Source organism: Cynocephalus volans, chromosome 3 (assembly GCF_027409185.1).
Source record: "Cynocephalus volans isolate mCynVol1 chromosome 3, mCynVol1.pri, whole genome shotgun sequence".
Taxonomy (NCBI): domain Eukaryota; kingdom Metazoa; phylum Chordata; class Mammalia; order Dermoptera; family Cynocephalidae; genus Cynocephalus; species Cynocephalus volans.
In genome coordinates, this window is record NC_084462.1 from 81054201 (window position 1) to 81080673 (window position 26473).

At 38.6% G+C, this 26473-nt stretch overlaps 1 protein-coding gene across 2 annotated transcripts in view; it reads left to right on the top strand.

Annotated features, from left to right (window-relative positions):
* The first annotated feature begins 9769 nt into the window (after window positions 1-9769).
* ALDH1A2 (aldehyde dehydrogenase 1 family member A2) overlaps window positions 9770-26473 on the top strand; it is a 91210-nt gene continuing 74506 nt past the window's right edge. For both annotated transcript variants that reach the window (XM_063090491.1, XM_063090492.1), the window contains exon 1: window positions 9770-9886. In XM_063090491.1, coding sequence (XP_062946561.1) covers window positions 9770-9886 — 117 coding nt within the window. The remainder of the gene's footprint in view (window positions 9887-26473) is intronic.

Consider the following 26473-nt stretch of genomic DNA (forward strand, 5'->3'; position numbering starts at 1 on the left):
TTTCTACACAGCCCAGGTGTACCAGATCTCATGAGTCCTGGGAGCACCTTTAAAGTCAACCATTAAACCCTGAGCTGCACTAAAAGCCTTCCCCAGGGAATCAGCAGCAAAACAACAATTTAGCTCAACCACGGGGCTCAAGTGCTGGTCCTCACAGGAAGTTCCCCCATTTTAGAAGTAAGCAAAGGATAACGAATTAGTTCCAGCACAGAATTTAAGCGGTAGGAACACCAAATAATCCAACTGGAACTGCAACTTGAAGAAAAAACAAAACACCCACAGACAGAGACAAAATTTGATATTGACTAGTAAAGGTCTCACATCACTAAAGAACACCTATAACACCTAGAAGGACCAGAAGTCCCCTGGGCTACCAAGCCAGGGAGTAGGTAGGGCTGGGGGCCTCGGCCCCCTGACACCTGCAACCAGTCTGGTGATGACCACCAAGCCACTGCAAGAAGCACCCCAGTCTCCTGAGCTGGGGCATTGGGGGACAAGGACTTCAGCCATATCCCCCTGACATCTGCACCCAGCCCAGCCATGACCAAGCCACCACTGGAAGCCCCCTGGTCTCCCCTGCAGGAATGAGGGGGGTGCCACAGGCCTCAACCCTGCCCCTCCTCCTTCATCCTTCTTCCAGCCTATTTCCTTCATCCTTCCCCTCTCCTCCAACTACTACACAACATCACAGAATGTAAAAAAAATAATATTAATCAATAAATAAACTTAAAAAGTAATTTAAAAAAGAATCAATATCACACATAATGCATGTTATGTCTAGAGCTACATATATACAAATGTAAGTGTATTATATTGTTTAATATTGCAAAATATTCTTCAGTCACCACATAGAACTGTTGGGAACATTGTGTTCATTTGTGACTACCTTAAGAACCATCAAGTGGAAAACAAAGGGAAACAAAAAAACGAACACTTAGCACTCCTGAAAAACAATATTTTTGAAGAATATATTGCATTCATGCTATCTGAGAGGAAGGATGCGATGTTTATTCATTTTTCTTTTCTCTCACCTCCATGCTCACACTGCTCAAATGATGACACTCTGCACTGTAATAATGACAACTGTTTAATGCACTAATCTTCCCAGCATTCACTGCAAAGGATATTGTCTTTCATTTTTCGGAACACAGGGCAAGAGACAAGGAAGAGCATTTCCTTGGCACCTGAATAGTGTTAGTCATGACTGTGGTTGTTTAGGGTTTCAGTTGATGCATACATCTGTAACATCCTGAGTGTCAGATCCCAAGTGAAAGAGGGGCCCTTGTAGTCCTTATCGTATTTGCTTTTGCTGTATTTATAACTGCAGGGCCCTCTATAGCATGAGTACCAGGGCGCACGCCTCTTCTGCAGGTATTATTTATTCTCATTCCAGTCCCCTGAGTACACCAGGTGCCATTTGTTCTCTTTCTCATTTCCTGTGCTCCTTACTTCTACTGAGGGCAGAATAGGAAAGATTTACTCACACTGGCACTGTTTTTTAGATACTGAAGAGGGTAAACCACTGTTGAAACACAATAAATATAATCTTGTGAGCATACGTGCATTTGTAAAGTCAATTATGAAGATTTTTCTTATGAACATCAAATTATTAATTTCTTGATCTATGAGCAGCCCTTATAGTTTTCTTTTTCATATCCCAGGGAATCTAGCCAGTGCTAGGCACATAAGAAGCCATCTATATTAAATACATGACTATTGCTGCAATTCATTTTTAGAATATTTAGTAAATGTACACTTGATACTCTAGAAAGGATATTGGGACCTTGCACCTAATTCAAGATAGAAAGTGTGGTTTTTTAATAATCCAAGTGTAACCTTGAATGTAAAGTGTGTAAAAGTGAAAAAAAAAAAGACTTTTAATGCTTTAGTAGAGTAGCACACACATGTCCTGAAATACTCTTAATTGTCACACTGCAGACATTTGTCCAAAGTTACTTGTTCAACTCTTGCTTAGATGTGGAAGATATCACATGCTTAGGCAGTGACTTCTGATTATTTTTCTCATAGCCTTTCCATGTCTAAAAATAGTTTTTCAAGTGAATTCTAGCTCTCACCCACTTTCCTGAAACTGGTGACTTTTTCATTATTATTAAAAATGACTATTTCTTCATAACCAGAGAAATTAAAAGCCAGAATTTTAACTAAAAATATTGTGGAAATTCATTTTTGATCTCTGAATTATTTAGAGTCCAAATATAACTTACTACAGGAGCATCCAGTTTCCAAAATAATGTCTGGATATATCTTTAAATCTGTAAAATCATACTAGTTTGGAATGATCCTAAAGTATATTATAGTAAGTTAAGATTTTGTTTAATTTTTGATACCAAGTTACTCATTGAGTTTATTTTCTTAAGCATTTCTTATGAAAAACTCAAGTTAAAAAAACTCAGTAATTTGGACTGACAATCTAGACTTGTACATTTTGTACTGAAAAGTATCTCCAGATGCATAGTTCTTTTGCAATCTGATTTCCGTATTCCTCTGAAAAGGCAGCCATCTCTGGACAAGTTATTGTCTTTCCTATGTTAACAGGTCCATAAAACTCCTTAAAAGCAGTATAGTACGCAGAAATGTTAAAACAAAAAGTTCAAGCTGTCTAAGTTATATAGTGGACTATTTCCTTTTTTCATAGCAGAAAAGTTTGAGTCCTTTCAGTTGCAGGCAGATGTTGCCCTAGTGCTGGCTTTATATTCATTAGCCCATAATGAATCTATTTATTGAATATGTAAGTTTGGCTAATTAGATGTAAGACATTTCTTCAGATTTAAAGGGTAATAATAAAAAATTTAAACTGCAACACCAGATCAAGCATTTAAGAGTTGATAAATGTGAACTGGAAAGTGCACAATTCCAATATAAATTACTTAATTGCCTCTGTTAATTTAGGTGAAATACATTAGCAGAAAGGTCAATCCATTGGAGGCTTGATTTTTTTTTCAAATACTAAATTAAAAATAGCAAATCAAAGAGCACTACAAAGTGGGAAGGCATGGAATCCACTTTTCCAATGCAGAGGTTGTGGAGTGGATTCAGGTAACCCTACAGAGTTAACCTTCTGTGGGTTAGCCAGTGGTTCTCAAACCAAGCTGAGCCTTATAGAACCAGGACACTTTGTTAAAAATATCAATGCCTTGAGGCTCATCTTAGACTAATTGAAATTTCTGGATGTGGAATCAGGCATCTGTATTTTTTAAAGATTTCTAAATGATTATGATTGGAACCAGGGTTGAAAACCATTGGACTCTTCCATGAATGTCTGACCTCCTGAGTCAACATGAGTAAGGCTGCAATATCTGTGTGTAGCAGGTATGTGAGCATTAGAAACATGACTTGGTGCCATATGTAATGCTCTCTTTTCTTCTTAAGTGGGGAAAAATGAGCTGCTCTTGGTTTCTCCTCTGTATTCTCTTCTAGCTAGGTCTGTACCAAAGGGTCTTATACTTGAGATCTTATAACTTGGATTTGGGAAGTGGGAGGCAATCTCAGTTCCAAGTGTTTGCTTTTGGAAATTCCAATTTTACAAATAGTTAACCTGCTGGATAACATCAGTTACCTTTACACTAAAAAATGTCAAAGGAGTTCTTCATTGGGCCATGTTTTGAAAAATGTTGTCTTTATCTTTCATGTCTTGTGTTCCTAGGAGCGTGTAAAGACCTCATGGAAGGCCCCTACAAAAATATTTGTGAATGGGTTGCCTCCTTTCTGACACCCTCTTTCACTCTCATTCTGCACTGGATATTCTGACTTCTTTTCTATCTCATATGGCCCTTGAATAGCTTCACATATTCAGTTACTGTTATTACAACCCCCCTGTGAATTTGAGGGAAGGGATGTGCCCACACTGCTTTCGTATTCTTCATAGATTCTGTGTCAATGCTTGGCACGTAGTTCAATGAATAGTTGTGCAATTGAACTCAGGTGATTGATAGAGGGAGGGGAAAAAATAGGTTTAGCAGCAGCAGTCAAGAAATTACAGATACTTTAAAAGGGGGAATACACATCCCTGAAGCAAGACCCCTCTTTGTCGTTTGGTGCTGGATATCCGAATTGGGTGCCTGTGTCTCCTCCTTGAACGCCTCCCATTTTTGCCCTCTGCCCTGCACACAGCAAATTGTGTGGTTGAAAACAAAGAGGCTGGAATTCCTTCTCTGTTTCTTATGATATCTAAAGGATTCCTCATTATCTTTTCAGTGGCCCATTCCAGTGTTCAGAGGGAAATTAACTGCTCATTTATCCTTGTTTTCTAGAGAATATGAATATGGATCCCTGTCCCAAATACTGCCAAAGTTCCTGTGAGAACTCCTATGCCCAAAGATCCTTTGAGTATAAGGGCAGAAGGAGATGGGGAGGAAGCTTACATTTAGGAATGGGAGAGGCCTATGGTAAGTAACAATAGTTAAGAGGGTAGGAGTGAGGGGTTTTAAATGTAAAAAGAAAAGTATAAACTATGGAACATGAAAGGAGAAGGAAAAAAGCAAACAGTTACATGTGAAGCACTTATCTGGGTGAGAAAGGAAATAAATTCTGGAATCTGCCTATGAATAACTCTTCCTCTCCCACTATGATAAAAAGAGCTGCTTCCAATCTGAGACACACCAATGTGACTTGCTCTGTGATACTGAGTGCTCCAAACACAACATGAGAGGGATTTTAGGTGTCTAAGTGTTGCACTTTCTATGGTAAATTTAGCTAATAAACACTGTTGTTCTTTTCCTAAAAATCAAAAATCGTTTCTTATAATGAAAGTCGTTCTCCCAAACTAACTGCAGTCTAAAATTTACTTGAATCTCTGAGACTTTTTTTCCTTCAAACTAATTCAAATCAAATGGTAACATCTCCTAAAGATTTCTCACCAGTATCAGATAAAATATGTTGAATCCAAGCTCCTGTCTTTAAATTGACAATATTCACTTGCACATACACACCATCAGCTGCAGAGGGAGCTAATGCCTTTTTCCTCAGGCCCTTCAGAAAGGCTGTGTAGTTGAACTTGTAATTTCTCCCTGTATCTGTTAAGTGTGATTACTGATAAAGTACTGAGCTTATTCCTGCACCCGGATTATAACCGCTACAACATACATGAAGTGGAAAACTGGGCTTTACAACAAAGGTAAATCTAGTTCCCACTTTTAAAATAGTCTCTTGAGGTCCCCAAAAAGTCGAGGATATAGTTTCAAAGGAAAGAATTGGGTTTCGTATCAAAACATAGTTTTTGGAGCCATAGCCAATTAAGGCTCTACTCTCTGTAACCACAAATACCCCTTGCCATAGAATGTAGTGACCAGAGGCCACATTGAGGCATGAGAGACTTAATATCTAGAGAATTTTTATGGTTAATAAATGCCACAATCTCAGGCTTTTTTCTTCTGGATGTTATAAGGAAAAGGATAATTAAATCAGCCTTTAGATCTCAAATAAAAAGTTAATATTCACATTAAATAAAAAATATAAGTGAATTTATTTTATAGAAGTTTTCATAATGAGTCCAAAATACTTCATTAAGCATTTCTGGATAAAAAAATATGTATGTAAAGCTCTTTATAAGCTTTTGTTAATAAATTAAATACCATTTCTCCATAAATATATCTTACATTAAGCTTTTCTGTTAGAGTTTTCAGGAAACATTTCAAATAAAGTGGCCAGGCATATCCCATTTGACATGAATGAGATCATTAGGAAACACTAATATCTGAAATAAGCACTGAGCTCATTCTGCATACAACCTAAGGACCCTAATTTTTTAAATATTTCAAACAACGTGCTTCTTTCAAATTATTAGACTTAGAGACATTTAAGGAACTGATTCAATTAACCCAGAAGAGGGAAATGTTATAATGTGTGATTTATTTTTGGAGATAAATTAAAATGCAAGTGTATCTGTTAGAAAAGGTGGGCTGTCATCATGGTTAGTAATGGGAACAGGAAGGCAATTAAATAGGGCCACCTGAGGCTGAAATAGCCCCTGAACATTGAAGCTTGACTTTCTAGCTGGACGTTCAGTTACTGTCAAAACCAAAAGTGTATCTTCCTTGAAGCAATCTTTGCAGTCCATTTGGTTTCCCTCAGTGATTTCTGAAGCATGGTTCTCAATTTGACAAATACTTTTCTCCCCTTAACTGCAAGCAAAAGGAAGCCTAACTATTACGGTTTCATATCTTAAAGTCAAACTTCATATAAAGCTGATGCCTTAAAATTACAACTTTGCATTCTGTTATTTAGGTGAGGAAATATGAGGCAAGAATTTATTTTTCTCCACTGCAACTCCAGGATATTGGCTCCACCAGGCCTAATAAATTGCTTTCACAAGGAAATAAATAGAGCATGCTGTAGTTTAGGTTCCCTTGTGTAGGGGATTTCAAACAAGGTGTATCCTAAACAATAAATAATTACAGATACGGTGGGTAGGAGGAGAAACATCATAAGGGTGGGGAAAAAATGTTTCTTTACTAAATCAGGGAAAAGACTGAAGTTCAAAATGTTAGAAAACTGAAGGTAGTGTGGAAAAGACTGTCTCCAAAACTGTTGTGAAATCTGTGGAGGAGAAGAGACTATAATAAAACAAGATAATAGAAGAAAGAGAAGAGGGAGAAAAAACTACAAATGTGAGAAGAGATGTTAAGGCAGCCTTAAAGGTAACAGCAGTGTAAGTCCTATGGTCACAAACCAAGAAGGTGTACACTGAAGACGTAGTTACAATTCACTGTTCTTTTCTGCTAAATCTTGTCCTCACCTTGAATTAAAAAGTTTGGGGAAAAAAGTAGCTACAATCATGAGCTGAATATAGGGGGAAATATTTTTTTTTCAGAGGATGATTATATGAAGAAAAAAGTCAGAAACGTTCATAGTAAAAGATGGGGGAAAGAAAACTTAAGATCAGGAAGATAAGATGGTCTTTAATCAAAGAGTGTAGGGAAGTTACAGCATAAGTGGAAATAGTCAATAGTGCTTCATCTTTTACTCAAATCAATCAACAAATATCCTTATTAAATAGTTACTATGTGTTCCACTCTGTTTTAGGAACTGAGGAAGGTGCAAGGGATATAAAAGACAAAGTCCCTGTGCTGATCACTTTACTGTCTAGTTGGAAAGTAAGTTACACACAAAAGGAGCCGTCAGGGAACAATTCAAACCAGACTGCCATCTGTCACTGTACTAGACCTTCTGGAGATGTTTATGAGAAGAAGCGAAGAGATATTCCCTTTCCTGCCTGGAATAGAAAAAAATTCTCCTTATTTGCTTTACCTTACTATGTAACAAATGATAATAATTCCATCATTTTTGGATACTGTTCCTTCCTCTGGGAGAGATTTTCGAGCCATGGTGATGGAGTTAGAGTAAGCAAGCAAGAGGTGGGTCAAGGATGAATGACCCCATCTTATGCTTTAAGAAGAATATAAGCCAATGGTTTCTATGTTGTGATGGTCTTTCCTGACAATATTCACTTATCAGGTCAATCTATGCAGGTTTCCTTATTCTCTTCCTCAGAATCTTGATGGTTTCTCAGTACCTCAAAGTATCAAGGTCCTGACAACCTGGACATAACTGCCTTGCCAGCCTCATTCGCTGTTCCTCCAACTACATTCGATGTCCCTTAAAAACTACTCTCACATCTCCAGGCCTTTGCTCTTGTAGACTCTTCTGTCTATAGAGTCTTTCCCTCTTATTGAAGCCTCACTTCTCCTTTAAGGCCCAGCTCAAAGGTCAGCTTCCCCAGAGAGTTGGCCTCTTCCTTGGTGGAGCACCCAGATCTCGTTGTTGATGCTCTTTTGTAACTTTTCCCCACGGCCTCTCAAAGCCAGTTATCTCTCTATCTGCCATGAAGGGTCTTGAGCTCACTGATGGCAAGGACTGTTGGTCTAGTTTGTAAGCCAGCCTCTAGCACTGTCCCTTGCATTGGAAGGTGCTTAAAACGTGTGTGCAGAATTATTTCATGAGTATCATTGCTCTCCCTTCCCAGGATCTTCTCTTTCTCCTCAACAAACTCCAAGACCTTACTTCTTTTATTCCTCAGTTGTATCTATATCCCTTTCAGGTTTTAATAAAAGGGCATCTCATGAACATATACTGTTATTAAGCCCTTAGTTTTGGCCATAGAAATCCCCTGTGAATCAAGATCACCTAATTGCCAAAGGTAAGGTCCATAGTTTCTCCATGAACACAATTCACTCACGTCACTTTGTGTAGATACTTTGGGTTCTGAGAGGCTGAAAAGTATTTCTATAAACATAATATTAAAATGAAATATTTTTATTTACTTCTATGATTGCTTAGCATCCTAGCACTGAGCATTAGGCAGTTTTAGTTACTGAAAGTATCTAAAGCAGATGTTTTCTGGCTGACGCTTACCCAAAGAAATGAGATTCTAGGGGCCCTGAAAATGGCATATAAAATGAGAAACAAGGAGTTCATTAGTTCAGCTCCTTCCAATGATACTCACTTTCTATGGAAAAATAGGGTAGAAAGAGTGTTTATCAGTAGGCCCCTGCCAGGCTTACACTGGAAGTGAGGAGGGGAAGGGACCTATAAAAGTCTTTTCCTGGGGGCCCCAGATTTAGCCCACTTGGAGCCCAAAGCCCATTCTGCGGCGGGGTCTCTGGGTTCTTGATTTACACCCACATGCTGAGTCAAACTAGAAGGCGGCTCCCTGGACGAAGGAAACACTTGAATTAGTTGGTATGGACATGGAAGCTGATCCCCAAAGGGGCAGTGAAGTGAAGAGCCCAGGGTCTGGCAGGATGATAGCTGCTGGCGTGAAGGAGATCAGGACAAGTGTGTCTGTGGGTGTGGAGCGAGGAGAGAAAGGACTGGAAGGAGTGATCCCAGAAGAAAGAAAGGAGCAGGGGATGAGAGCCAAGGTCCCTGTCCTCGGGCCACAGCCCAGGTCGCCCGGGGCGGTCCCGGCCGGCAGAGGGCAGCAGCTGGGCGGGAGAAGCCTGGTGAGGGCCGCGCTGCGTGGACCGGCTCGCGGGGCGCCTCACTCTGGGTGTGGGATGAGGGGCTCCACCACCACTCCCTCTCTGCGACCCTCTGGCCGCGGGCACCTCGGGCCACGACGAGGGGAGTAGGTGTGTGTGTCGGGGCTGGGGGCGGTGGATATCGGGGGTCACTGTGGAGAGCCCGGCGCCCCTGCCCGGGCAGGAGAACCGAAGGACGCCCCCGGGGCCCCAGGAGAGAAGGGGAGCTGGGGGTCGGCGGGCCCCGGGACGGGAGGGGATCTCGGCGCCCCGGGCTTCCCCGCCGACACCGCGCGCCGCTCTCCGCGCTGAGGCAGCGCCGGCCGCTCGGGTCCCCCGCCAGCCCCCGCCAGCTCCACTTCCGGGGGCCACGACCCCCGCCCGACTTCGGCCCAGGTGCGCCTCCCGCCGACGCTAGCCGGGCGGGAGGGAGACTGGGTCCGGCTGGCTGAGCCCCGCGGGCCGCCGCGCAGATTCGCGCTGGCGCCGTCGAGGGCAGTGGCCGCGGGGTGGGCGTGGGCCGGTCCGCGCGGACCGGGGGGGCGCCGGGTGGCCTTGACCGTGGGCGCCGAGCGTTCCGGCCGCGCGGCTCAAGCTTTATGTAAATCGGGACCGCGCCGTGGCGTCCTAGGTAGGACGGCCCAGCCCCCCGCGCCTCGGCCCTCACGTCCAATAAGAAGAGCCCCAGCTTGACACCTGCCTATATACAGGCGAGCGCGTCGCCGGCCCGCGGACCCGCGCACGGCCCGCACAGCCCACGCCGCGGGCGAGCGACACCTCGGCCCGCCACCATGACTTCCAGTAAGATCGAGATGCCCGGAGGGGTGAAGGCGGACCCCGCCGCCCTCATGGCGTCCCTGCACCTCCTGCCGTCGCCCACGCCCAACCTCGAAATCAAGTACACCAAGGTAAGTGGCCGGCGGGTGGGCGCCGTCCACGGTGACTTTCTAGAACCTTCCTCCTTCTCCACGATCTCTTTAAGGGGGTGAGGGCGGCGTGAGGGGGCCGGGGGCCGCGGTCGCCGGGGCCAGCCTGTCATCCCGCGCAGCGGAGGGACGCCCCGTTTCTTTTCGGGATCGGGGCTTTTGAAGTCCCGCCGCGGTCTGGGAACGCCTCGGCGACTTGTCCCAAGCTGAAGCGCGGCGCTGAGGGGTCGTCGTCAACGGTTCCTGCCCCGGACCGTGTCTGCGGCTGGTGTCTGGTCCGATTCCCCGGGTCCCGGCTGCCGCGGGGAAGGCGTCGAAACCTCTTCGTCTCCTCAAACGGAGACAAGGGGTTCCCCGCCGGGTTAGCCACGCAGTCTGGCCGTCGCTTCTCGGTCCTCCGCCTTGGGGGCGGGTCGCTGCTCGTCCTGGTCTGGTCCTCGGGAGCCCGGACGGTGCGAGGGTCTTTCCCGTAGGAAATTGTCGGGACACGCGCGCTCTGGCCGGTTTGACAAATCTCAGGGAAACCTGGCTGATAAGTACAGTAGCTCCAATGTCAGCATTTCATTTGAATTTTTTAGCCGGTGACAAGTCCCCTAGACAGTTTGAAAAGTCGTTAAATATGTGCAAATTAGCGGGTTCGCTTTTGAACTGAAAAATTTGTTTTTTTTTATAACGAACTCTGACATCTTGTGCTTGCCACGCAGGAATTATTTTTGTTGCACCACCTAAAAAAATATGCGTCCTCTACCTAATGTAAATTGAATTTACTTTCTACAAATTCGAAATAGGAAAAATTTATCAGTTACATACATGTTGAGGGGGGGAGTTGTAATGTTATAACATTTTTTTCGGTGAGGATATAGATGGAATTTAAAGCCACATATCTTGGATTTCATTTTACAGTTCTCTTGTTTGATTTTCTATTCCTTTCAGTAGATTTCTACCCCAGACGTCTCCCTATTAACTTTAAACACATAGGCTCACACACAGTATGGTTAAAGTTGTATTCCATCATGCTTATTACAAGATAAATTATGTTTTTTAGAAAAATAAATTGTTTGGTTCAGGCTTAATAGTTGAAAGAGAAATACAGAAAACATCAGAATATGGAAAATTTACTTGAATTGAGTTTTAGGATACAAATTAAGGTGATTGTGTTTTGAATGTTAATTTAGATGGATTTGATGTACCTGTTAGTTTTTTTTAGATGGTGTGACAAATTTTTCAAAGCCGTTTTAATGAGAGGTCGTTAACGGTTATAGCCTTTTTGGTATTGTTTGTGTAACAATAGTGCCAATGTGTGGCATATCACCGGGTTTAGGAACTAGCAGGAAAAGCATGCAGCATAAAAGTTTGGTTTTATGAGGGTTCCTAACCTCTTCAGGCTCTTTTTAAAGGTCTTAAGATGCCAGATCTACACATGAGAAAAGACCTGACCCTCAGATTTGGGAAGGTTTGATTTTAGTCTTATTTTTGATCGGATTTTCCTAACAGCCTCTGAAAGAAGTTTTAGGTATGCATTAGGTATCTTTTTCAGAACTTAATTTGGAAGCTCTTCCAGTTCTCTTTTTCCCTAACTACCCCCTCTGTCTTTTCTCTCTTGTTCTCCCCCAGTAGGAAAGACAACTGATTTATAGCTAATTGGAGCCTTTAATGTGGAGTCTTTTAGCTCCGGGAAGACTTTTATCCAGTATCTACTTTCCCACTTATTACAAAGAAAAACAATCAGAAATGAAATAATGGATTGTAACTTGATTCTTTAATTTGTGGGGAGGAGGCGCCTTATTTTTGTCTTGACAAACAACTCTCATAAACACTGAGTAACACTAATCTAAAGGCGAGCTCATTCCACAAAATCTTGTAAAATAGGTATCTGTGAACATTCCCAGAAGCTTCCCTCCTCAGGTCTTTAGTGAGACTTCTAAATTTTCTAAGACAAGCAGTCTTAAAGAAAAAAAAAAAAAAAGAAAGAAAAGAAAAAGAAGAGCAGAAGCTGCTCTTTTGGTAGCCCAAAATGGTAATGGGTAATGATTTCTTTTACTTAAAAGGAAAATAAGATTAATGGAGAATTTTTAAAAATTTCACTTATGATCAGAAGTGAGGGAAGTTATATTAGCAATTTCAACCAGAAGAATGAACAAGGTAGAATGAAAACAAGGTAGAATGGACAGTCCTTTAGAACAGTGATACCACATTCATGAGGAAATTTTAAAGGGATAAGGAGTTAAAAATTATTACGCTTTAGGGCCTGTTGAATAACACCTACGAAACAAACAGTATTTGCATCAGAAAATTGTATTATAAGACAAACATAAATGTATCATTAATTAATTGTTTTTGTCTTGTTAAACAAGTAGTAGAGGCCTTCAGAACATTCATGGCAAGATTTGTATTATCTTTGAATTCCATTTTCCTTGAACTTTTTGAAGTACTCTTACGTTACAATATAATTTTTCCATATGATTTTTTAATGTGATTTTGGGACCAACATAAAGTCATTACTTACAAATAAATGATCAAATTATGAGAATTTCGAGTAGCATCTACTTAGAATACTGTACTTTTCACTTGTGATCTTGTACTTTTCTGTATTTTTTCACCATCTTTCTTCTAAAATTATTTTACATTTTTAATAAAGAGAATGGGGGAGATCATCAGAATTAAAAATTACTGCCTTTACCTGTGAGAAGTCCAGTGGAAATGCTTCAAAATTTAAGTTCAATCCCCAAGGATACCAAAAGGATTAAACTACTGGTTTTGTATTGACTATAAGGCAATTACATTGCATTTAAAAAAATAAGCTTACCACTCTGAAGTTCCAATATGGATTTTAGACTAATGATCAATGGCAATACCGTATTTAGAATATATCTATTTCTCTTTCCCTAATGCAGCAAGCTGGACCCCATGTTTTAAAAATGATTCCTTATTAAGGGATTTTTTTTTATTTGTTTGTTTTAAAAAACTGTGTTAGTTGAAAAACAGTGATAACTGACATGAATTGTCAAGGGGACCAATTGAAAGCCAAGAGAATGTGCACTCTCTTGCTTGTATCTTAAGAAGACTGCTTAAAAGCTAGCATAGGATTCTGATTGCTTTTAGCTATGGGTTTATGAATTAAGGTTTTTCTGAGTTGTTTCTGTTTTATCAGTCTGATTTTTAGAATTTTGTATAGCTGAACATGTAGTGCTCAACATGTAGTGCTCAAGGCTCAATACTTTACTTTTTTGCCCCTGACTGCAAGGCAGGTCTCTTCCAGATTCCCAGGTCTTTGGAAACTTGCTCTCTTTAGCCTACTTCTACCTTCTCTATTGGCTCTATCTTCTCTTCTGGCTCTATTAGTCTCTCCCTTTTTCCCCCACCCCCATAAGCAATGTGCTATCTCTCTGTTGATCACTTCTTCAGTGAGACTTTATGCCCATAACTAACTGTAACATAGAGAGTTATGTTTTCTTCTAGCATCTAATACTGTAGAGAGCTAGAACAGAGGGAGGAGGGAGACATTTATTGAGTAATGGCCTGCTAAACTAGAAGAAGAGAAAAAATAAAAGGTAATCAACTGAAATATCAGAGCTAATGTGCATTGGGTATCTACTATTTATTCTTTTATTTATTCATTTAACAACTTTTTATTGAACTTCTGTTTTCTGGGGTCAATTTCAAGAGTTTTTGAGTGGCTGTGGTCCTAACAACAGGCTTTCCACTATGCTAGTTGAACTGTGGAATACCTGCTGTCTAGGAGATTAGGGGCTTATTAGAAAGGTTGAGTGCCAAATATTGGTTATCAGTCAGCATGGTGGTAGTTAGGTTGATCAATATAATAATAATAGTAATACTTATAATGCTACTTAACATTTTTTTATAGGGCCTACTGGTTTACCTACCATTTTCATATACATCTTATTTGATCCTTGCAAAACCTTTTGAAGGAGAGAGAGTAGAAAGAAATAGGAATAATTGGTAAGGAAGAACTTAGCCTTGACTTTTAAAAAATTGATAGAGCTTTTTTCACCATACACTTTTCTTAACATTCTATGACTCATACTTTTTTTCTGAGTGAAAGTTTAAATCTTTAAACTTTTTTTGTGTTGCTTCTGTTGCAAACAAGGAGAGAATAAGAACTGGTCTGTTCCTCAAAAAAAGGAGCTCCTTTTTTGGCTTTGATTCCCTGACTTTAAATTACTATATTTGATGTTTCTATGGGTTTTTTTTTTTTTTTTTTTTTTTTTTTTTTTTTTAGGTCTGAGTTAAAAATCTTACCTATCCCAGAAATAATTTCTTAAAAGATAGGTGTGGATATACTTCCTTCCAAACCTTTGTTCAAGATTGTTTTGATCATAAATTATCAATTAAGCTACATGTTTATAGAGGACTTCAGTTTTTTAACAAATACTTTTTCATAACTATACGACTTTTTGATGTTTGTATCATCTCCGTTTAACTCAGGGAAGCCAAACAACTTCATCATAGGACTCAAACTAGATAATTCTCCTGTATCCTTCCCCTATGCCCCTACTACACTGGCTTCTGTTACCATATGGAATCATCATTAGCTGAGGCACTCCTGATTCTTTATTTCTATAAAATGATGAATGATGGTTTTTCTATTTCAAGTAGGAGATTCTCTGAGGTGCCTGTTCTGTGAGGTCTGACTTCCTTGTAGCCAGGTTTACAAAATGCCAGACCTGCATGGTTAGTTCACTGTTGCATCAGTGAAGCACAAACCAATAAGCATTGGTCCCAGCACACACAGTTCTCAGTTCTGAGTCTTTCTTGGTTAGATAATAAAATACAACTACTGATGTGTATTTGTTGTCTTTTTAGTTATCTTTGTGATAGTTTGCAGGGTCAACAAACTACAGACTGTCTGCCTGGTTTTGTAAATAAAGTTTTATTATAATATAGTCACAGCCATTCAGTTACCCATTGTCTGTGGCAGCTTTTGGACTACAACGATGGAGTGAGCAGTTGCAACAGAGACTGTGTGGCCCACATTTTAGACAAGATTTATGAGCCCTTGACTTGGAAAAAGAAGGACTCTAAATTAAAATAGGCCTTTGATCAAATCCTGGTCAGGCATGTACTTATTAGCTATGTGGACAGTTAACACTTATTCAACATGTAGTGCTAGGTACATGCCAGGTCCTGAGGATGCAATAGTAAGAAAAATATGTATGGTGTCTTCTCTCAAGGAGTTGCTTTGGTGAATTTCAATTTCTACATGTGTCAAAATTGAGATAATAGTACCTACCTTATGGAGTTGTAATCAGAACTAAATAGAAAGTGTGTAAAAGTAAGTCGTATATAGTAGCAATGAGCCAATGCTAATTCTATTGCATTTTTGCAAAATGATTACATTTGGATTATTGTTGTATTTGTAGTTCTAAATTAATGGAGGTCAGTTTTAAGAAAGATCAGAACTGTATGATCAATAAAGTTTTATAAAACAGACCATTGTTTACTATTTTAATTACTCATAAGAGTTTCATATTCTGAATAGCTATGGAATCCTTTTATGTTTATACCGCGTTTTCACCAAATGGGACTCCTTGGAGGTTTCTCTACCAAGAAACTTGTCTTTACTAAAAAGTCACTAAATCAAACAGTTTCCCAGACAGTACATTAATAATCAAATTAGACATCTGACACCTGGGCCAAAATTTAGCATTAATATGCCTTACTATGCCCAATTGACTGAGTCTAAACACCAAGTGCAAATAGCCATTTCTGGTTATTTTAAGTAGTTTGGACAAAGATGTTGCCAAGTCATTGGTACATAAATCTGGGAAGTATGGCAGCATGTGAGGATAGTCTCACACCTTTTATTAGTGAGAAGATATCTTAGATTATATAATTTAAAACTCAAGAAACTTTTACTGGTCCTGACTGCCCAAGGTGACACATGGAATCTGGGGGGGACTTCCCAGAACAGTCACCTTCCAGAAAGCAAAAGTACCAGGCAGTAACTATTTTGAAAGTCCTCTCAGAATTTTCTTAATTTCTTTATTCGCTGTGACAGGTCATTTCAAAGCCATTCATTTCCCTTCCGACACCAAATCTAATGCATATAGAGGTGAATGCCATAATGTCACCTTGGTTAATTTTTAATTGCCTTTTCAGACGTATCTTTGAGCTCTATTCCATTTAAACTTTCAAATATATGAGATTATCCAAATTGGAAATTTCTGCTCTAATGTTTCTCTATTGCCTATCTGCTTGCCTGTATGATTAAGTTATGTTTAAATGGTTTCTCTTCAAAAATCTTAACTCTTACTTATTTTTTATTTATAGCAAGTCTCTGTTGTGTCACATGATTTGAAAACACTTCCAGGCTTTGAAAATTCCAGTTGGAATAATAATTGGGTGATCTCACCACCTAGACTTCTGCAGGGCTCTCAACAACATTTCCCTGGGGCTACACTTGGGGGTTAATTGACCTCTGTAGAATGTGGTTAAAAATTAGAATGTCTGTGACTGAACATTCTAATTTTTATTACAGAAGGAAACCTTTCTTTACTCCAGCTCTGTTACCTCCAGAAGTAGTTGATCTGCTCTGCTTCCTTTCTTCATCACTATCTAACATTTGTAAAGCCAAACAAGCAGTTTCTTTATCCCTAGATCTCTGGAAAGATAAACCTATTGTCTAGGCAAAACTAGAAACACCTGTCTCTTATCTACAAGAATTTAGGATAACATGAATATGAAAACCCTTTGCAATCTTGATTATGAAAGATAGGAAAAAAATTTCAGAATTAAAAGATTATATTTTTATATATTTTCCCATACATAATATTCATTCACCTAGCCTAAATCTTCTGATTTCAAGTCCAATGACTCAGGTTTTTTTGCCGCACATCATTTCTAGAAATTTCATACAGATTAAACTGAGTCAGAAAGAGGTATAGGTTGTGTGGTTAATCCCACAGGTAGAATGGAATATACCCTCCAGGTAAATTGATCTGGCAAAATATTGTGGGTTTAGCAAACCCATTATAGATAAAAATAACCTATTTCTCTCTTCCCCTAACCCTCACCACCAACACTCACATCCAATCAGCAGGCTGAGGCGTGTGGGAGTTTAGGTGGGAAGGAAGAGGGGAAATAGGCCTTGCCTGAGAAGCGAAATTATGAAATGACTACATGAATTTATGGAGGACGACTTCAAGTCTTATTTCCCTCGGTGTGAAAATTGGACTTCCTCATTGGATCCTTTTTTGGGGAGATCAGGAATGAGAATGAGGCTATTTGGTTAAATTCCCCAGCAAACCTGAAACTAGTGAATTCTACGTCATCTATATTTTAGTCTTGACAGTTAATTTACTAATATAATTTGATTTCCACAGGGAAAGTTATCTCACTATATTATATCAAAGTTGTTTTTATCTTTAGATGCAGCCAGAACTACTCTTTTGCTTCCCTGAATTTATTCATATGTTTATTCATTTAACATTTATTAAATCCTCTTGTGTACAAAGCACTGTTATTCAATGTCTGGCACAAAAATATACATAAATGTAGCCTCGTTCTGGAGAAGCTAAAGATGATTGCCACTTGGGTGTGGGGTGAGGATATGCACACAGTGACTATCGTGTGTGATAGATAGTGCTAAATGCTTGTGATGAATGCAGTTAACATGCCATGAGAATTCGGAAGATAAAGAGATGATTCAGGCTCAGCAGATCAATGGCATACTGTATTGTTAGACATATTTGACAGGAAATGAATTGTTTCAATCATACAGAAAAGTATAGAAAATAATATAACAAACATTTGTACCTTTACTCAGATTTGTTAGTTCTTGACATTTGGCAGTATTTGATTCTAATTTTTTAAAAGAAATATATTGAAGACCCCCCATGAGTCCCTCCCATTCACTTTTCTTCCTCCCCCTTCCTTCCTCAGAGGCATTTGTCTTTCCCACAGGTGTATGTATCCATACAGGTATATGCTATTGTTTTGCTTGCTAAATTTTTTATGTAAACGGTATCATGCTATACATATATCCGTCTGCAATTTGCTTTGTTTGCTTAGCATCATATTTTCAAGATTCATCCATGTTGTTGGATATACCTGCAATTCTTTGTTACTGTAGCAGAGTATTCCATTCTTTGAATATATCCCAATTTTTAAATCATTCTACTATTGACATTTAAGATAGTTCAGTATTTTATTGTTACAGTAATGCTGCATTGAACATTCCTGAACATGTCTCCTTGTACACCTGGGTGAGAGAGCTTCTAGGATATATTCTTAGAAATGATTTTGTTGGCTCATGGAGTATCTACAACTTAATTAGGGTTTGCCAAATTTCTGTCCAACATAGTTATACTACTTTTCACCCCCACCAGCAGTATATCAAAGTCCCCATTACTCTACATCCTTACCTATACTTGGAATTCTCATACCTATTAAATTTCGTCAACCCGATAAGTGTGCAATGGTATCTTATTGCTGTTTTAGTTTGCATTTCCTTGATTTCTTCTGAGATCGACCTTCTTTTCTTATGCTTGTTGGCCATTTGGCTTTCCTCCTTCATAAATTGGCTAGTTTATCATCCGCTTATTTTTCTGTGTGTGTGTTCTGCAGCAGTTTTTATATATTTGGGTTATTATCCTTTGTCAATTATATACTAGGCAAACATTTTCTTTTCCCTTGTGCATTTTCTCCCTCCTCTTTCTTTTTTTGGTATAAATGTCATACAGTTTCAAATGCAAATGAAGAAGAATTCCTTTAGTGTCTTGCTTAAGAAATCCATTTTATTCCAAGTTTTTCAAGATATTTTTATAGTCTTCTGAAAGCATATTGTTTTTATTAAAATATTTACTTTTTGCATTTGTTGTCTTAACACTTGGCATTGGTGTTCATTTATGTTAAATCTTAAAGACAAATGAAGTAATACACAGGAAAGTCAAATGATATTAATGTGTAAATAATTTTTAAAAGTTGAAATTTACACAATTTTGGAATAAGATTAGGAGGTCCAGAATGTGTGGTCTTCTCCAAGCCTGGTCTTCTCCATAATGGGAAAATATGAGAAACGAGTTCTACTTAGGTGGATGATTTTAAATACATGTTAGTTTCCCTAAACAGGTAGTGCATTCCATAAACCTACCTTTAAGAAACCATTGCACAAAACTCTGAGACAGCATGATGATTGTAACTTATTCATGTCAAGACTTAATTTTCCTACCGTTCTTATATTACCTAGAACAGAGTGTGTAAATGTTAGCTACTATTGCACTCTCCTGAGTGTGCATGCTGTCTCTCTTTTTCTCTTTCTCTTACACACACACCACCCATTTTTGAAGAGTCAAGGTAAATAGATTTTTCACTATGTGCTGCTTGTTTATAGGTGTGGAGAAAACATGGATAGGTGACAATTAATTTGAAAAATAATTTCTATAAAAAGACCATTTTCTTAAATAACTAATTCAATACTGTGCTTCATTCTGTTAGTGTAGAGAATTTAAATTATTCCTTAGCATCAGGCTTGAAAATAACATTACTTCTTATTTTGTTAACATTTTAACTTGTGTTTTAAACTCAAAGCTGGTGTTTGACAATTATTTTGTGTTTGGATTTCATAAATGATTTGATTCATGCATGTATGCCTCTAATTGTAAAGAAGCTATTGTAGAAGAGTGAAATTCTTCAATCTTAAAACTTCTGTGTGTATTCCTGCATACAATACCTAACAAAGTTGGCTACACAACTTATTTTTTGATAATGAATTTGTATTCTCTGAGCATCCATATGTCTTCTTTATACTTCTCCTAAATGGTACAACTTTGTCTTGTACTGTATTTTTTTGGTATAACTCTCCGGATTATAAACTCTTATTTATTTTGGTATTTCTGAAGCACCTAGTTCAGTGTCTTATAGTGTAGATGGTTCAGGAATGTTCATTGAATGAATCCTTTTTTTTATTATTATTAATGACAACTAATAGTGACAGCTTTTGTTACTACTACTACTACTAATAAGGCTCAATAGCAATAGTGAGTGGCAATTCCAGGACTCAGTCTTCTTCCTTCTCTACTCATAACAAGAACACACAACAAAGACAATAAAATTTGTACTATTAGCCTAAAATTCTGCTGAGTGTTTTACAGGATAATACCCAATCTAGCTCTCTGACTACAAATCCCAAATTTACTTCCAGTTAGTATTGTCTGTAGCTACCATTAGGGACAATTTTAACCAGACAAAGACATGAGTGTGCATTCAAACAACGACAACAAAAAGGTTGGCGGGAGATTGGTACAACTGACTCCTTAGGTATGATTCACCTGAATATCTTTGCTTCTTTAGGGTAAAGTAAAGAACTGTTTTGGGATTCTCACTGGTTGGGTAGTCACACACTACCCTTAATAACACCTGTTTGGTTTGATTTGTTTGCATTCAGAAAATGTTTTCTTTGTTATGAAGTGTTGAAAGTTAATCATATTTCACATTCTTTTTAATGCTTCCTCTCATTTTGTGTAACTGGACTATAACCTCAGTGAGAGAGACACTTGCCAGAAAGAACTGGGTGGATATATTTCATCTTACCTGTCATGAGCATTCATCTCTCACTAAGGTCTAACTACTTACTGTCAGATCCCTCTATTACATGTAACCTCAGTGAGGATGCAGAATAGAAAAATTCATGTAGTACTCAAACTTTAATAGAGTTTCAGTGATGCAGGGGCTGGTGGTTGGAGTGCATAATTAATGTTCCACTGTAAATGAGTGAAAAATCCTATCTAAGGAAACTGCTGGCAGGTCTTCTCCTTTAAGCCAGATCTTGTGGTCTCCAGATTTCTGTGAGTCTTCACTTTTAGAGAGTATTCTTACCCGCTTGAACTTTTCTTGTGCTTCCCTAAGTGTTTCTCTTAGGACAAGCCCTTGATGACTCTCATTCCCTGGTTTAACTCATTTACCTGTTTTCATAAAATGGTTAGTTGTGCCTGGGAACCTTTGTAGTCGGCTCTCCCAGCTGTTGGCCTAAGTGGTCCTTAGGGAGACCAGAAGCAATGAACCTGGAATAACCACATTTGACTTCTGTGAGCCCTCTTGAGAATTTAGTAATTACTTAATGGATTGAATTGGCAACATACGCTATTCCAGATAACAGCTTGGGTTGCATTAAATTAACCTTCACAAGTGGGTATTTATTGGTGTACTCTTAAAAGACTACATGTGTTGGCTGTAATTGCTCTTCCTTGTTTCTCCATGCTGATAGGTATTTGTACTGAGTGAAAAATTTCTCAGATTAAAGCCTGGGTGGTAGTTCTAGCCATTTAGTGATGTGTGTCATTGTGTTCAGCACATTGAGCATAAATCCTGTCTTGTAAACAGCAGGGAGACTAATGAGGTTTGCCCACATTCTGGTATCATTACCAGGAATTCCAACAGAGAAAAAGAGAAGGCTTAGAAAGGAAGTACACAAAAAAGTGATTTTTGGAACTCTTGATGATCTGAATTAAGGAGAGAGATTGTTAATCTACATTTAGTATAGATGCATATGAACAAATATTGGTATATAAACTACATTTAGCTAAAAAAAAATTTTTTTTTTGGTTTTAATGAACACTTGCAAAGTCACTAGCTTAGTTCTTTGGAGAGATGAGGGTCTTATTTATGAATGTCTCTAATTCTGAGTGGTGGCAAAGGGAATGACTATTGAAATAATGCAGCTGTTGAAATGATAGCATGTTTTTTGCTTTCTTGGAACTCCTCATCATTTCAGCCAACTAAAATTTCACACCATTTTTTAGTCTTGCAGTTTTTGGAGTGTTTCTGCTGTCATTTTTGTAGTGACAAACACACATGACTTTTGAACACACCAAATCTCTTGCAAGAAACCTTTCAAAAGTGATGTTTTAGGTTTATTTCAATCTTCATTTTTATTATTACTGTTAAATAACATGTGTGTGTTTGATAATGTCAGGCCAAGGGAATTTTCTAGACTAATTTTCTTCCTGGACTCAAATTTTGTGAGAGCTGGTATCATGGCTCCCTTGAAAGAGTGTGGTTCATACATCATTGTGTTTGAATGAATGAATAAATGAATACATAACTAGAAAATAAAGATGCTTTTCCCAATTGCAGAGTTATTAGTAGATAAAATGCCAGGACTAGAAAGTGAATTCCAGGGTAAAGCTTTTTGAAACAACTTTTTTCCTTTTATGTACTTCCTTTATAAGGAGTGTACATCCACACACATGCACGTGCAAACACACACTTTAGGGTGGAATACTCCTCTTCTCCACTCTCACCCACTTGCCCCTTCCTTAAAAACAGAAACCCCTCAGGGTGAATTGTGAGCAATGAACAAGGTAGTGGATTTGCCCTTAAAAGGCCTGTGTTCTGGTCCCAGCTTTGCCACTAACGTATGCTTATTTATCAGTTTCTTGTACATGTAGGCACCCAATAAACTTGTATTGAATTAATGAATGAACAAAATCACTTGGTCCCTTATTGTGTATCTCCTCTAAATTAGGCCATAGCGATATGAAAATGCCTTGTCATATTGTGTAAGTCACTTAAATTCCCTGGACATCAGTTTTATTACTTAATAAATGAGAGGGAGGAATGAGATGCTTATTTATTAACCCACATACTTATAAAAATGGCTGGATTAGAAGAGCTGTAATATTTCTTTATTCCACCGTGACTCTTAAGAACTCTTTACTCTCCTGGTCCCAGAACATAGGATTATGAGGATCAGAAGGAAAATACTGAACTTGCTTACATATCTAGTTGTAGTCTTTCTGGGACCCCAAATTTGCACTCAAAAAAACAATTTTTTTATTTTCCCAGGTATGTACTCAGAATTACCAAAGAGTAGTCCATAGAAATCTCTGTTAATTATTCTCCTTTATACAAATGAGTGATTAGTAGTGCCAAAAAGATCCACTGGAAATCAAAATGTTTCATGTTTCCTAAAGATTTATAGTACTAGAAATTACAGCAATGACTCCCAAGAGAAATGCTGCTTTAAGTCATAGGGAAAATTGATTTTAATACTTGGTCATAGTGGTAGAAAGAAAAGATTTGTTGTCATTTCTTCTCCAGACCATTTCAGCAGCTTTTCTGCCAAGCTAAGCTCATGAAAACCACAGAGGGGAGGGAAACTCTGTGGTGAGGGAACTTGTCAGAAGCTTACAGCTTTTCACTTGAGTCTAATAGAGACTTAGCACTTTGCAGGTCAGTGCCACTGCTATTTGTCTCTGACCTAAGAGATCTGGAGTTCTTCACATCAAAACCACATCTTGCTGAGCAGAGATCAAACGTAGGAAGGTAAGGATTCTGCCAGTGATTTATCATGCCAGGGAGAGTGATCAGGCCATATGGGGCCACTGCAAATGAAGTTGACATTCCGACAGTTTCTCATATAAGCCTCTCATGTAGTTATGGCTAGTTTTTCTTGTAGAGGAATTCCGGGTCAAGTGGCAGCTTTCAGTGGTATTTCTTAGCAGGATTCAACCTCCAACATGAGATTTATTTCAAAATCAAGTCCTAGCAAGAGTTTTCTAATATTTTATTTAAATGGCAATAAGGATTTCTTGATCAGATATTTGTTGATTATTTTGAACTTTTCATTTGATGATGTCTCTTTTCTTTCTTTTTCTTTTTCTGGGAAGGTGCCTATTTGAAAAAGAAAGAGAAAGAAAGATAGATAGATTAAGGTGCTTTGAAGTCTACAAAAAAAACCCTTTCTTTCTAAATATTAGATGTGACTTTAAGGTAATGACATTGACTCTATAAACTATACACAATTCGGCTTATTAGTCAGGGGGCTTCAGGAATGAATTCCTACAAATAATATTACAATCCATTTCCCGGGGTAAGAGGAGACATCACACAGACTTTTTTACATATTTGTAATAACCAAGAGCAAAGAGGAAGAGTTTAAGCATTTAAGTATTAAAATAGGTATAATTATGCTTGAAATTACTTACTAAGGTCTGAGTCAAGGGTAAAAATTTTTATTTTCATTGAAAGAAAATATTCAATAATCCCTCTCTTCCTTTAACTATGTCAACAGATAGATGAAAATAATTGTGCTACATAAAATGCAGCTTGCTTTTTGTTTACTGTCACAAGCAAATGTGTAGTCTTCTGTGGAGAAATCACTCATTCATTGCTTCAAAGACCTCTTCAACCTTAGGATATGTGATGGGGTGTTTCAGCCCCTCCTTGCACAGATGTTTGCTTTGCAAATGAAAGATGATATTCACGTTTAAACGTAGTAGTTCAAGACATTAACTTCTAACTCAGCTGAAGGTGCCTGTTGTCCCTTTTGGTTTTACTTTTTTTGTGATGAGAAAAATTTCCATATTGGTAATGGGCTTTAGTGGTTAAAACTAGGTCTTGTCCTGTGGTCAAAATTCATTTGATTTTCCTGAGGTATCACTTTACCTGTTTATAAACTGGATATTATTATTCTGACTGATGAAGTACTCCAACACGTCAGAGAGCAAGTTTAAGTGCAATAATGAAATGGAATTTGTCCTAGTTTTCACATGGTATTCTTAGAATGTGTACATCTGTGAAAACCTGGTAGGATTGCCAGATAAAATATAGTGTGTCTAGTTAAAGTTGAATTTTAGGTAAATAACAAATAATTTTTTAGTGTAGGTATACCCCGTGATTTCCCAGTGCTCTGAGACATACTTAGACTGAAATTTTATTTATTGTGTTTTCTGAAATTCACATTTAACTGGACATCCTGTATTTTTTATTTGCTAAAAATAGCAGCCATAAGCCATTATACAGTTTGTGATTTTTATCTGTGACCAGCAAGTAAAATCATTTTAATGTAAAATTAATTGGCATTAAAATCAAAGAGGCGCTGGTAGCACCGAGGCTGTGGGTTCGGATCCTATATGTGGATGGCCGGTAAGCTCACTGGCTGAGCGTGGTGCAGGCAACACCAGGCCAAGGGTTACGATCCCCTTACCGGTCCAAAAAAAAAAAAAAAAAATGTTGCATTCAATAAAGAGGGCAGTAGACTTTTTTTTAAAAAAAAAACACTAGCAGTGCTGTTGAATAAATAGGGCAACAAGGCCCATTGTAAAGACAGCTTAATCTGCTAAATGAATTGCTTCAACCTTCTAATTCAAAATCATACAAACAAAAACATTGAGATAAGCTGGGTGCTTTTTCAAATGGGGACCCCTGTGGCTTTGAAAATAAACACTTCAGCTCCCATCCCCCCAAAACCCACACCTACAACCACTAGCCTGTCTGATGTTTTCCATTTGCAAATGAACAGGCTGAATTCTGAGAAAGACAGAAGACTAATTAAAGCTAGGGAAGATAGGCAAAGGAACATTTGTTTCCGAGCAGAAGACACACACAAAAAATCATGTTACATTCTGCTTTCCCAAGACTGTCAAGAGCGCATTAAAGCCCTATGCCTGAGTTTTCTCCTCTCAAAGCATATTTCCCACACGACTGCTCAGACCCTCTCAGGGCCAGGCAGCCCTGGCATGTTTGAACCAGCCTGTATTAGCATGTCTTCTTCGACAGAATCAGAAGAGGGTAGCGATCAGGCATTCTGGGAGAGCAGTTAATGTGTTGGATAGCCTTCACTATCTGTACCTTCTTCCTCCATCCTTTTGCATCTCTGATGGTTTGGCAAAGGGGGTCTTAGTTAGTAGCAATAGAGAATCGATGAATATGAATGAATAAGCAAACAAATACAGAACAAGGAGTGACTAGCTTTGTTAAGAGAAGTAATAAATTGCCTTGAATTGATTGTTTACATTTAGAATCAAAATCATTAAAACATCTGAGTGCACACTATGCTAGGCTTTTCAGTAATTCAGTATTTTATTTAATCCTTACAACCACTTGGTAAGGTGGTTTTATTATCTTATTTTATAGATAAGAAAATTGAGCCACAGAAAGTTTAAATGACACACCTAAGTAACACCATCTAGTAATCTTTATACACGTAGGAATTTGACTAATTAAAAATTGTATGAGAGGAATAGAGGCCAAACTGGGTCTTAGGACACCTTCATCCATTTTTGTGGTTAAAGAAGACCAGAAAGACCTTCATGAGAGCGAACCTAGGAGTTAGTCAAACCCAGCATATTACTAAGGGAGGTTAGAAAAATTGCACAGTTTAGGTCTGTTGTAGGGATATCCTTCTGCAACACTTGGAATCCTCAATCAGAAGGTAACACTAGGTTACCCTAAATATGTATCTTGGAATTACTCCAGGGATCTTTAATCTGAATGATCTAAGATAATCTGAATATCTTAAGCAGCCTCATTCTGGGAAAGGGTCAGGACCCCCATACCACCCCTCCAGGTTCATTTGGATCCAGCCTTGTCCCCCTAAGGCTGGCCAGACTGAACTGTCCTCTGGGGAACATGACTAATGACCTTTTGTCTCCGTACTTTCATCAGTGTCCTTTCACTTTTAGAGACAGACCTGGAGGTTAGATGGATATGTGGGAAGCTGGGTGGATCTTTGCTTCTTATCTGCTTGTGTCCTAAATTATTTGTTTACAACATTAACACAATTTGTGTGATCATTGCATGTTACTATAATGTGTTGGGCATACAACA